At 42.6% G+C, this 13,936-nt stretch overlaps 1 protein-coding gene across 1 annotated transcript in view; it reads right to left on the bottom strand.

Moving 5' to 3' along the window:
• The window catches only part of LOC131886791 (uncharacterized), a 31,146-nt gene extending 17,523 nt beyond the window's left edge, over nucleotides 1–13,623 (bottom strand). Inside the window, exon 1 of the mRNA XM_059235194.1 lies at nucleotides 13,044–13,623. Within this exon, the coding sequence (XP_059091177.1) occupies nucleotides 13,044–13,254 (211 nt within the window). The 5' untranslated portion in view covers nucleotides 13,255–13,623. The remainder of the gene's footprint in view (nucleotides 1–13,043) is intronic.
• Between the last annotated feature and the right edge of the window lie 313 nt (nucleotides 13,624–13,936).

The raw sequence follows: 13,936 nt of genomic DNA, 5'->3' as shown, positions 1-13,936 counted from the left end.
TCGTGAGATGATAAAAAGATAACATTGGATGAGAAGAGTTGGAGCAACAGCGTCTCGATGTCTCGTCTTCATCTTCTCGTTGGCACTTACATTCCAGCCCAAGCTCGGGAACTTTTCCATGGTTCATTCTAAATAAAGTCTTTGTCCCTTTTTGGCGTCGGGAAGTGAGAATTTCTGTATTGGTTCCAAAGCAGAGTCCCATCTTTGGCCAGGAGGAGCATTGAAGTGAGCTTCTGCAATCCCCTAGGGGTGTACGTATAGCTGTATGGGGCTGTGCGTGTGGATGGAAATTGTGTTTTCAAAATGGGTCCTTGTGGTTTACGTTTGTGGAGTGAGGCCAAGGGTGCTTTGGTGGTGTTTGAAATTAAGGTCACACCGTGATGCACAAGCTTAAGTACATTTGTCGTCCCAAAATGGCTGGGATGAACCCACTGTACTTTCCTGCGTTGAGGGCCCCTCTCTCTCTCTCCCTCGCTTGTCATGTTTTAGTTTTGCTTTCTTCTTCCTATTGCCATGGGCTTAAGTGGGCGGGCGGTGTGCTATCTGGTATCTAACAACCAACGATTCATGATGGTCGTCGTGACGGAGATACTAGCTTAGCTCTGGCTTAGCGGTGTTCCAAGAAGTGGGAAAGCGAGATCATTGATTAATCCCAATCCTCTTGATCCGCTCCATCAAATTAATCACGTGCATAAATGACTAGGCCATTTGGAGATGGATCAAGGCCGCCAGTCAAGCACTGAAAAGAAAGAAGGAGAAAACGAAGGACGCCAAGGGAAGAGGAGGAAGGAAAAAGAGAAGAAGGCCTAATCGTTGCGATTTCCTTATCGGGAAAGATTCTAAGCAAGGTTCGCCAGATTATTCTGATAGGCTTTTTCTGCCGGCTTGACACTGAGAGGATTTTCCTCAATCCTCCAAGATTACAACCGAGCACAGACGGTTTCATCTTGTGCCAGCCACCACCACCACCACCACCACCACCACCATCATCATCATCATCAACAACAACATCGACAACGCAACCAGCGGCTGGAACCTTCGCATAGCCTTGGTGAAGAGTTTCATCTCGGATCAGCACTCATGCGTGGGCAAAATATCTGTTTACTTAAAATATTCGATAAAGTGAAAACCCGTGTACAATAGACTGTGTTCCGTGAAGAGCCTTTCAAATGCCTGGCCCTACATATATAGGACCTCAAAGGCGGTCCACGTCATAATTTTGACCTTTGGGGCAAACCCATAAAAGCGAGGGATTTGATGGCATGACACGCGTCAACCCAAACGCTAAATTGGATTGGCTTGTCAATGAGCTTGTCATGCATATATTTGTATGTTAAGCCTCTGGTCGTTACCCTGATGAATGAAACAAACAAACAGCCAAACATAGGTCCCCAAAGGCCAGACTTGGGCAGAATCTGGGTACCCTAATCTTCATCCTTGAATAGGCACTGCTCCTAAAACGCCAAAGCGCTCGGGGCCTAACCAAATTCCTCTTTGTTTCCATTTTCCCCTGAATTTCTACCCGATTTAAAAGTCACGGAGCGTTCCACTCATGAGCTTACTAGTGGAACGAACGTGTCTCCGACAAATGAAGAGACTTTTGTTCCACTGGTTCTGCTCGTTTCAGCCATGGCTCCACATAGCATCACGGGCAAACGGCCAAAAGCGGCTACCTAACAGACCAGAGAACCCGAGTTCAACGCACTCATACGCCATAACCATACCGCACCATTGGTTGGGATGGTTTTTTTTCTCGTGGGGACACTGAGGCAAAAACTTGCCGACAAGATTTCCTCCCGAGCATCCGAATGTGCAGTTTTATTTGTCATTTCTGCTGACGGGGAATATTGATACCGTTCCATTATATCTATTTCGTACTCTGAGTTTGCTCTTTGCGATTGCTTTTGCTTAAAGTTGATCGGATACGATTCATATTGGTAATCTTAAGAATTGGTTCCATACGGTGTCTGTGCCGCTCTTTAATAATGCTTAGTGCTTACTTCCGTAGTATATCTCAATTGTGGAAAACCGTTAACAGTACTTGAATTAGCATATCTATTCACGTATTCCAGCCACTTGCGTTTACGTAGAAGCCGCCAGAAACGAGGATTATGTGGAAATGGCGGAGGAAGCAGTGCACCAACGAAGCAACAACGAAGCAACAACGAAAATTTTCCATCTTTAAACCAGCTTTAAACTCTACCCCATTTTATCTGTTGTCGGCTGAGAAAACCCAACAGTAGACAGTTGAAAGCAAGTGGCCTTCGATAGATAGAGATTATTTTCCCCATTAGCGTTGGTCTTGGCAATCGCCAATGTAGAAGTCTCCTACATCTAACAATCAGCTCACATTCAAAAACGATCTAATGTAGTTGGGAAAAGTACATCACTGAGTACAATCTACTTTACAAATGTCATGAATGGTCCAAGCTACTGATTAGCTGGAGACACTTACCACAAAAACCGATTGCATTTAATTGGGACTGAGCGGCGTCCATGTCACTTCTGGTTATTTGACAACAGCTGGAAAAGGCATCTACACTAAAACCCAGTTATAACGAAATTTTCACTATAGGGTTTGCCAAGTGAACGCGTTCATGAACAACTGACGTCATTATATGGAGTAGAATCATAGACAATATGCCCACCCAAACCGTACTGTGCATGCATTGCATTTTGACATTTATTTCATTTTACATGCTTATCTAAGTATATAGCATTGTGGCCTTGAGCCAATTTGATAGTGCGTTCACCGATAAACATCAAACATATTCTTTTTGTTGGGTTTTGTAACGCGGCTCACTCAAAATCACTCAATTTTTAAAAATTCAATTGGCGGATAGTCCGAGTTGACTGCGATGTTTGCCTTAGTTCTCCCTCCCTAAAATGCCCAAAATCAGGGTGCTGGACCACATTTTTCTTGAATTTCCTTCACCTGACATACCCTATACTGGGTTTTGACTAAAACGGGGTTTCACTTTTTGAGGTCGAAAAAGGTGCACAGGTATTGAAATAAGATAGGATATGGTCAAGCCACTTTGTTTTAATCATCAACATCATGCATTATTTGTTCTTTTCGCATTCGACTCTTAAAATCTCGGAGACGCAAACTAGTCGAAGTAAATATCATGCTGAAGTTCCCAATTTTGTGCAACAGTTATTTTCCAATTTTTTGGGGAGTCGTTCAAGCTCGTCCAAGCATTTTGAAGAATTGTAAATGAAGATTTTTATCAATTTTCCATTCATTAGCACTGACATACAAATGCTTTGAATCTCCTCAGCTTTGAAAACCATGGTGTGTTTTGTTTTGGATTTGGACAACTGTACATATTGGCAACCCTCAAAAACCCTTTATCAATCAGAATAAGAGACCCGAGAGAAAAATCGTCTATTTAAATAGAAAAGGAATACTTTGACATTTGGTGACCTTTCTTTATTAAGCATTTTCAGCTTATGTTAAGGCATTTCGAAATCTCAGTTTTAACGTCCGCACGGTGGCTAAATATCTATATCATGGGGTCCAGAAAGAACAATTTTTTTGTCATAACGGGGTTCTGAGATTTGAACATTTTCCATATGACGGAGTCGCTTCAAGTAGCATTTACATGGTGAACAAGTTGGTTCAAGATACCTTTGTCGTTATACAAGGGTTTTCGGTTATAAGGTTGGTTACTATATGGCGGCGGGAAAATGAAAATTGTTGCAAAAATTTGTCATTTCAAGATCAATGTTTTTCAAGTTTCAAGTTGATTATTAAAGAAAAATTCTACGATATGCCATTTGACAGTAGATTGAGAATTAATCACACTTTGAAAACTTCATGCACGGCAAGATTTCCAAGCCATTTGTAGACCTGAATTTTCTCATGCACCGTATGCTTGACGGTATAAGCATTAGCATTTTAATATTAAATTAAGAATGCCCCCACGTGTGGATGTTGATTGGGGCATATTTTAACCCAACGTAAAACAATTGATGGATTTTTTTCCTTCGAAGTTGTTTTAAACTTCTTTAAAAGGAACAAGCAAAAAAGCCTTTGGAAAATGTCAAAGTAATGAATGATCAAGCATTGATCCAGAGTGTCTTTGTTTTTTAGAACCGACAAACTTGAATGAGGGCTCAATTATATTTGATATGAGATGGGTTTTTCGAAGAAAAGCTATTTTTATTTCTACGAAACACTTCCTTTTTGGTATATGAATTAAAATCAAGTTAAACCCAGATATGCTTTAGCTTCAATGTGCTGAAGCAGAGAGTATTGGTTTAACTAAAAGACACAACAGATAAGCTCACTTTCTTACTATAAATAGCTGCGAGACTTTAGGAAATGAAACTTCAGCGTCGCTAACCTTTGAAGAGGAAAATCCTTCGTTGATTTTCCTTTTATCAGGGCTAGTCCATTCTTCACGAAAACCTCTACGTAGTATAGATGGAGGGAGATATTTAGGTGGTAACTAAGTGCCCAGAATTGAAGCCGACGTTTTGGATGTAACACACTTATTTGATGCGACTGATTTCGAGTCAGCATCGCGAGCATTGACTGTTTGTTTATTGTTTATTAATACAGATTGGTCCTTATCTGTATGTAGGATCATTTTTTCTCTCAGACGCGGAAACGAGATGTTCTAAGTACTAGATGTGAAACGAGATGCGTCCAAATATTCCCGCTCTCGACCCTTGGGCAAAGGCCAGTGGGTCCTCGGCTCGCGCCTGAAAACAATTACTATCGCATCCATCTTCCAAGTTGTGAAAAAACACAACTTTCGGCCTTCAGCGTGGGTGATAGGAAGAGCTCGGAAAAAAAATCGAATATTTTGGCGTATTCTTACCCAATTTAACAGCTTTGGGACTTCCCTCTCCGCCGCAACAAATATCAGAGCCGTTTGAACGATCGCGGCATTATTTTTCTTCACGCGAAAACAAATGTTTGGCACTTTTTGCCAATCCGCTGTTATTGCCTCGTGGATTTGAATTTTTTTTTTTGCTTTTAGCTCCTCACATTTTTATGAAAAACGGTGAAATAATGAGAGACTGTTTTGTTTCATTCATGAACATGCAAATGATTTATGAGCAAACATAAATGAAGTCCCAGTCAATCATGTATCTTAGATAAAACAGATTTGTGATGAAGGGTCTAGAAATCTTTGGAAAGGCAAAAAAACTGCAACATGGAAAGAAAAAAATTAGGGTAAAATAATCTTTAAAATTTCATTGTTTGATCAAGATGAAAAGAGAAAGAATACAATTTTTTACGTAGTTTCTTGCAAATGTCAGCAAAATGTTGATCCTTCTTTCTTTCTTTTCTTTCCTCCAACGCAGTCCTACGTATAAAAATATCTTCTTTTAACAACTCAATCGTAACTTTATGCTAGACTTTAAAATCGGAAACTAACCTGTGTTTTGACACAGGATCCGAAATTTCAACGTTTCTTGCCTCCTTTGTCAAACATTATTGGCCTTGAGGTATTTTTCAAAGTTTTAGCACTTTTTTCCGAGCCTTCGTGATAATGGCCTTCATCATCTTTCTGGGAACCTTTTTGCTTTGACATATGAAGTAGCACTGTACTACATTGTACGGTGTATTGTGTACGTTGTACGCTGGAGGCGGAGGAGAGGTATCATATTTGTTGTCGAGGAGCACCTAGTCTGGGCAACAGAATTGTTGTTCTTTTTCGAAATGGTTCATTCGTGGCCATCTCATTATTCCTCCAATTAACGAGCGACTTACTAGGGTTGGTTGGACCTTGGTTGGCGGCCAACACCTTGTTAGTAATCTGTGTGACTTTGTTTGACCTTGGGCCTTCTTCTTCCGGGCTAATAAGGGTATATTGCTCCTGCCTCCCTGGTGGGACTGCATCAGAAAATTATTGTCCTGTCATCTTGGGACCCTGTGTCAGTCCCGTGGGAATCTATTGTGCCTATCCAGGGTACACTGTCAGTGCTGGATTCATAAATTAGAGTCCATGAGAATGCCAACGTGAGAACCGCACTCGCTCAAGGTTACCGAACCCCTTGCCGCACCTTGCGTCATTTAACCCAAGAATTGTCGGATAGTTCACCTCGCTAACTTGTGGAACAAACATGGAGCTTGTCGAGATAAAGGGATCCGAGAACTCGTCTGGACCATGTGGGACAATTCTGCATGTGGATCTTAAGAGACGGGTGTGACGGGTGAGGATCTCATTGAGATCCCTCTCTTGTCATGTCGTTCCATCCATCCCGTTCAGATCCTCTCTCCTCTTTAGCTAAAAAAATAGAAAAGCCTCGCCCGGAAAGCCCGAGTTTGACGTTTTCTCAGTTATGACATTCCTCTTACATTTCCTCGCCGTCTCTGTGTCCTTCTCGGCTAAACTTCCTTATTACGAGGGGAAAGTAGGATTCAAGCCCGCGAAACCATTGTTCCACTTGTCTTCATTGCTAGTTGTTCCGACTCCAAAAAGATTGGCCTTGTTCCATTCCAAGGAAGGGGCTCCTGTTTCTCTCTCGGGCCAAGTGTGTCAATTCAATTTCCGGGAAATACATTTTTTGTACTACAAATTGCCGAGGACAAGGGCATTAAGCATATGCCAACCAGCTAACCCTTCGTTTCGTTTCCTTTTGATACAGTATTTTGATCCAAAGACCTTTCTTTGTCTTTGGCTCTGGCATTTTCCCGAAAGCTCAAAGAGCCCTAAGGATCAAACAGACAAAGGAAAATGAAACTGTGTTTCAAACCTGAAAACACGAATTCCAGGTAGTTTAATTGAAAACTAATTCCCACTCATCATGTTTAGGGAAGAAGCTAAGTTTTAAAACCCAACCCACCCTCTGAAAAAAAACAACGAAAAAAGTGTCCATTCAGAATGAAGGATTACGGACTTCATGGCAAGATGTGAGTCACTCGTAATGGATGGATTTGCAAGCTCGTCAATTCCCTCGAATTTTTCAAGGGTCTTCTAGCTTTTACCTCGAAAATTCAGGCACGGCTTTAGCCTCAATTGTGAGAACAATACATCAATGGCTTTCGGATTTCAAGTGGGTCTTGCGGACGACTTGACCCATATTAGGTAGGTGATGCAGGCCACGGAGTTCTAGAAATGTACGGAGTGTGGACGGGTTTCTTGCCAAAATAGGCCAAATCTTGGTCGGAGCAACTCTAGGGTCTCTTTTTAAAAATAGCTGCAAAATGATAAACATAGATCAATGCAATTAAGTTTGAGTCACTTTTATGATATTTTCCTGTAAACACATTTGGTTCTCTTAGAGAGGTGATCAAAGTTATTTAATCATAGCTGTGTGAAATTTGATTCTTCCATCTAATCTAGGTCATTTATACTTTGACAATTACACAAAATATAATTTGACCAAATTTCTTTTTGTGACAAGATCATGTGATCACGTGAATTATTAAGGCAATATTTTTTTTTCTTCTTCCGTCTAGTGTCCATATTTTTAGGAGTCCGTATGCGCACTCACTGAGAAGAATAAAACTGCCTTTTCTGAGCATTGGAAGCAGGGGTGTCTGCCCAAAAGCCTGATTGAATCGATTGGAATTTGGACAGGAACCCGATTTGTTGAAAATGATCCCAGGTGCCAAGGGACCCAAAAGTGGCACGAATTTCCACGCAGTGCGTCGAGACGACGATGGTGGATGCGAAATTCCTTGTTGAGAATGGAAAAATTTGTCAGAGGCAAATCAAGCGTAGACACTTGACAACACGGGTAGCAAGACGCATGATGGGGACGAGGCGACAAGGACGAGGGATTGGGAGGAGACCGGGTGAGAACCTGAAATCTCGACATTCTTTTCTCTTCAAACGATCCAATAGATCCTTCAATCCGATCTGGACAACACAAAGACAGGCGATAAATCCCACAATTGAACCTCTCTCTCTTTTGAGAGAGCTTGAAATTTTGGCTCGTCGCTCAAGGAGGCCGATAAGAAATATGTTTGTTTTTCCGATGTCCTCGCCGATAGAACAAAGTCATTCAGAAATGGCGTCTTGCTTTAGGACTTGAGGCTACAACGGTGGAGAATAAGTGAATAAGCACGTACAAAAAGAGCTGACATAGTCAACCTAACTTTTAAGAACTCGATAGAGAGGTGAGCACTTCTTTATTTTTAACACATTAGAGCAGTTCAATACCATAGCTTGTTGCACAATAATATCAATATTGAGGTCAGCGCTATATCCCGCGTTGACGTGTATTTTGTTGCTTTTTCCAATATTTGAAAAGAGGCCAGTTCCCCATGCCGAAATGGCGAGCCCGCAGAAAGCCAACCTTATCAATGATTCATTGTGAAATAAATGGATAAATATTTTGATGCTTTCGAACGGGTTAAGCCCTTTCAGAACCCTCGACCAAGTTGGAGCCCTTTAACTGCAATGCTCAAATGCTCCTCTTTATTTCTACTTTACCAAGGATTTGCTGGCAAACCAACGTACGGGCATTCCATGAAGGTCAACGGAAAGGTGGCTCCAAAACCAATGTGCGGAAATGAGGCCATTCGTTGTCAAGACCCATTCTAGATTAGTAAAGCTGCTTAGTGTCACAACAAATGTTCTTCGCCTTCATAATCAGGCTCATTTGCAAAAAGGGAGGAAGGCCTTCACATTTGCTGAAATGAAATCTCCCACCAGATTTTCGAGCCAAATATGCAAAGCGTTGTCAGGAGCACAGACCCATTGCAAAGAACTTATGAACCAGAGAGTGGCCTTGATTACAGGATCTGAGTTGAAAGTTCACCAAGATACCCACACGTCTTACGGCTTCAGTTCACACAAGTTTTGTTCCATGGCCTCATAAAACGAGACAGACATTCTTGGAGGGGGGGGAGGGGGGTTCTTGTGTCTACTTGATATCCTCAACCATTAGTGTCAATTTCCTCCCTCCCTTGTTTAGCTAGACGAGGATCATGACAATTGTACTTTCCTTCTTGCCTTCGCTCTGGTCCACGGTGGAACACTAATTCTCCAATTCGTTCCACATTTTCACTTCTTTTTCTGTTTCCTTTAGAGACATTTCAGTGAGTGTGTATACTATTCTTGACCAAAATGAGGCAACCCGACCCAACCAATGGCGACGCAGATGGTTTGAAAGAGTGGTCCCAATTCCCAGAAACAAAAGTCCTGGGGACTGAAAGTGAACACATGTCCAACCAATGAAGAGATCCTCTTTGAAATCGTGGCCAACAGGGGAAAAGGGGCTCTTGTTCCTGCATGAATAGCTTCCCTTGCCTCATTTGCAAATGAAAATGTGTCTACCAGCGTTGCTAGATTGGTTGCCACACATCAGCTGACGAGGGAGAATATAATTTGGGGTTGATCACCTCCATTTACTGCAGACACCCGACTGGGCTAACCAAATTCTGCCAAATCATTTCACTTTTAATGAGAGATCGTAAATCATGGAACCACTTACAGCCACCAACCACCCTGAAACCAACCGTCATCAAAGAATCATGAAAAACTGAGCCGTCTCTGAAAACTGCAAAGATGAATTAAATTCATGGTCCAGGCAAGCTCCTTTCGCAACAAGACTTGATCGAAATAATCGGTAGCTTTGTAGCTTGGTAAATCTCAAACGAATAGTATAGGAATGTGTATCCGATGGGGAAAGCTTTCTAAAAGTCTCTCTTTCACGAAATGGTGTGCCATGAAATCGGTCTCTTTCCAACTGACTTAACGTCCGGGCCTCCAAATGACTTTTGGTCATGCGAAAATCAGTTCGTAAAGAAGAACCCTCTTTACTCCCTTGGTTTGAGGCGGCAACAACAACAACAACAACAGCAACAACAACACTAGTACACTTTAGTAACAACCAGTAAAAAAGCAACCACATCGTACTTGTGCCAACCCAAATACGCCTCAGACCAATCAGATTGATTCCAGGCGTAATTTCACCCAGCCTAGATTCAGTCAATGCCGTGATCAAGTCCATTTGTGATTGCACCAAACTCTGTCTTCCCATATTAGACCATATCACCGAATGAGCAACACTCAACGAGTCAGAACTACGAAGAAACACATCAATTGCCAATCTTGGCAGCGATTGAAAACTGGAATTTGTCATTCCCATTTTGCACAACGTAAGGGAACGACGCTCAAATTTAAGCATAGTAAGTGAAGAGCGAAAACGAGAGAAAGAGAGAGACCACCATAATCTGTTTACAACGAAATGGCCCTCCCTTGTCTACTCCATCTTTGAACCAATGGGCGTGATCTGGGACAACTTCATGTACGGTTTGCTTCCGTTCTAATTGGACAGGTACGTAGGTTCCACTAAAGGCTCTAGAGCTATGCACGCAAGTCCATGGTTTTAGAGGTCCGTGGTGCCTCCTCTTCATGAACGGAGATGAGCTCCGCCACTTGGTGAGGGTGGAACGCTCTCTGGAGGCCAATAGCCTCATCTTATTCCCGAGCCTAGTACAAGCGAGGATCCCACCAGATTGGTCCAAGCCCGCCCACCCTTGCGGTGATGATGGTGTTGCCTCTTTCCTTGTCATTGAAGTGCTAATAAAGTGCACCAGCGCCCGTGGAACAAAGCATACTTGATCAGAGAACATAAATCCTCCCTAGCCACAACACGCCCAACAATAGCTTTCGCCATATATTTGCCCGGGCCTTTAGTGTTCGGACGTGGCAAATAGATCTGGATGACATTTGAACAATGAACAGGATTTAGTTGCCCTTGCACATCATGAGGAGCTTCAAGCAAGTGGTCGAGCAAGTATGGTTAGCTCATGGGAAGTCAACAAATTGAGGCAAAATGTTAGTAGGGCCTTCCACTCCACTCCAGGTTTTCCAATGCACCCTGGAAATAGGATGTCAATATTTGAAGGCTTCGAGAATGTTGTCCATTCTTTGTCCCCTTCAGGATTGCATCTTGTCTTTATCGCCATCCCCGCCACCCATGGGTATTGAGTTGGTTCCCTATTGTGGAACCTCCTCAGTTATGCAGGATTCGTGATAATTGTCTTGCTCATTGAACCTTGGCAAATATGCTGCATGCATGTGAGGTGGCAAGGGGGCCAAGAGGGCTCGGAGAATGACAAATGTGCAAACAAGGTGTGACTTGCGCCAATATAATTATCCAATGAGACACGAACTACTCCCTAATACTGAACAATCAAGTACCTCAAAGTAGCTTTACAAATACAGTTTGGTGACTATTGAACCCTCCCAATCTTTACTCCAAGATTAGGCATAGTCAGGTTGGGTATATTTGAAGAAAAGTTTCAGAGTTAATATATTTTGATGTCAAATAACAACGAACCATAGAAGGCTGGAAATTGGGTTTCCTGGATTATGTAAATCCCGAACTATTTGTCATATTGCGATATTAGTTTAGCAATTCGTATCCATGACTAATCTTGGTTGAGTTTTCATTGAAAGCATGTTTCACTTATGAGAATAAAATTTCGAACTCGTCCACGATTAAGGCAAAAGATGGCTATTCAAACAAATTGGCATACACTAAGGTTGCAGGTAACACTCACATGAAGATTTTATCTTGGCTTGTTAAACAGTTTTTTTACGTTCGAAGCTCTATTTGATATTTTTGAAGGTAGGAGCAAATTTGAGGTATCAATATGGCAACGTGTCTAATGTAGATTAGCTGAGGAGGAGACTTGGTTTGGTGGTTAGCGCAATTTCTTATCATTACAGAGTTCATCTCCCTTTTCGATTCGCCTCCTCGACATTTTAAAGGAAGCTTTCACAGGCGAAGAACGAATCGAATAGGAACACAAAAATAACCTTGGGAAATATATATACTGTAAGGATCATGTGATAGCTGGCTTTTTTAGACGGGTAAGGCAAAACCCTCCGTCCTTAACCCCCAATTTACAATTGAGACAGAATTGCTTCCCAAATTTGAGTTAAAACTCAGTTACTACTACCCTCCTTTACTTTTATTCTGTGAAGGAAATTCCGTATAACATGCCATTATCTATTTTCCGTAAAACAAAGATCCGAGACGTCTTGGACACCAAAATAGCCACTGTTTTATGGCCAATATCACATACAAGTAAGATGATATGACGTGTTCTTTTCTCTCCGCTCAGCTCAGACAACTCTTTGGTCTTGGGTATGATTGAACGAAAAAGCCTCGTTTGTTCGATGTGATGGACTCTGGCATATTAGGGAACATGCACCCATTTATTTGTGTACTCTAAAACCTATCCAAACAACCATTGGAAGGATCCATAAGACCAAGAAAATGGGAATCAAACTTGACGTATTTGTCCATTCATGCCAGCGCATTTAAGCCCAATTTGTATCGTGTCAATCATCACCAGTTAAGCCCATTCATTTTCAGTGGAGTACCCACCAATTTTCACCTAAATCAGATCGATAGTTGAACAACACTTTTCTGAATTCCTCTTCTTTTCCGCCCCTCCTCTCAAGAAAAACGAGTGAAGCGTATGAACGAGTAATACCTCGATCGAGCAATGTACAATACTGTACTGTACGTACCGATGTACTTCGTGCATACAGACTCCCCGCTGATAATAATGGCTCAATTCAAGTTAAGACCTCGGAGGGTTGTTGAACAATCTCCCACACTTGCGGGCCATCCAACACTGGCACTCAAATACAAAGCTATACGTACACGTACGAACACATTTCTTGAAAGCGTAATTGCCCTAAAGAATCCGAAATGAACTCTTTATCGACTCGATTGGGAACACTTAGGAAAGCAAACAATGGTCTTACAGGGATTCTCTTGACCAGAGAACAACTGAGTTGCAGACCATTTCAATATCCATAAACTAGGATCAAACTCACTCCTATCGAGGACTGTTGACAAGTTAAGATTGCCGGGCCGACTTTCTCGGCGTGGAAATCAAAACCCCGGGTTGTAATCCCTTCGAAGCTGGTGGAGGGGATGAACTCTCAGGTCATTACCACCGAATGTTGAAAAAGCTGCTGGAGAAATCTCTCCATAAAAAAAAGCAGAGCTAAAGGAGACTTACAGAAGATCGAGAATGGAGAATAAATTACGTTAATCTCCACTTGGAACACAAGTGATTTGGAGGAATTAGGGTGACAAGAACTAACCTGACGAACTTGAAGACGACGATGGGGAGGAGGAGCCCCGGTCAGAGTGACCCTGACCCGCCCGGGGAGGGGCGGGGGGTAGAAAGTAGGGATTCGAGGGATTACCCATCCCTTCCGGCATCAGCTTGTTTGTCTTGTTTAGTGTGGATGAGAGATGAGCCAGGGTGGCTGTCAATTGCACAAACACATCGGCAGTCAGTCCAGCCACCATGATGACAACTGAGAACTGCAAGATCACCCCAGCAGACTTTGGGCACACCAAGCCACGAGTTTCACTTCGTAGATGAGCCTTCACCGAGGTCTTCACCAACTCTGGCACTTCTCAAGGTCGACAAACAGGTCCGGTCTTTGGTTGCTCAGACGCCGGGTCTTAATCACATTATCCTTGATTTCCTCGATTTTCTCACACGATGTCATTACTTTTTCTCGCTCTCCTCAATTTTGAGGCAAGGTGAACCCTAAGGAAGTCGGTTTTTAGATGCCAGGGGCATCCCTTTGGAATGAGAACCAATTCGGTGTCTGAGGAGGGGCCATGAGACCGAGCTGAAATCGAACTACTTCTTCGACCCGTGTCTATTCAACGTCTGAAAGAGAGGGTCCAATGTTCCGGCGGGAACACGGACGGGATTTCTGCCGAGTCCGTCAATTTTTCCCTTCCCTTCATTTCCAAGCTCTGCTCGACCAGATCAATTGGGAGCCGGGAATTGGCGCGCACTCGCCCGTTTACGGCCTGTGAGGTCGCTTGCCTCTTCTCTCCTTGGGAGTTTTTCTTCCAATTCGAGAAACGACCGAGAGAAGCCGAAGTGCACAGAGGCAAAAGCGATAGAAAGCTCACAAGGTGAACAGAAATGAAACGACTCTTTTATTAGGTTCGTCTTCTTGGCTCTCTTTCT

Source organism: Tigriopus californicus, chromosome 9 (genome assembly GCF_007210705.1).
Source record: "Tigriopus californicus strain San Diego chromosome 9, Tcal_SD_v2.1, whole genome shotgun sequence".
In the NCBI taxonomy this organism is placed as follows: Eukaryota; Metazoa; Arthropoda; class Copepoda; order Harpacticoida; family Harpacticidae; genus Tigriopus; species Tigriopus californicus.
Note: the sequence above shows the minus strand (reverse complement) of the source record. Positions and strands in the feature narration are given on the sequence as shown.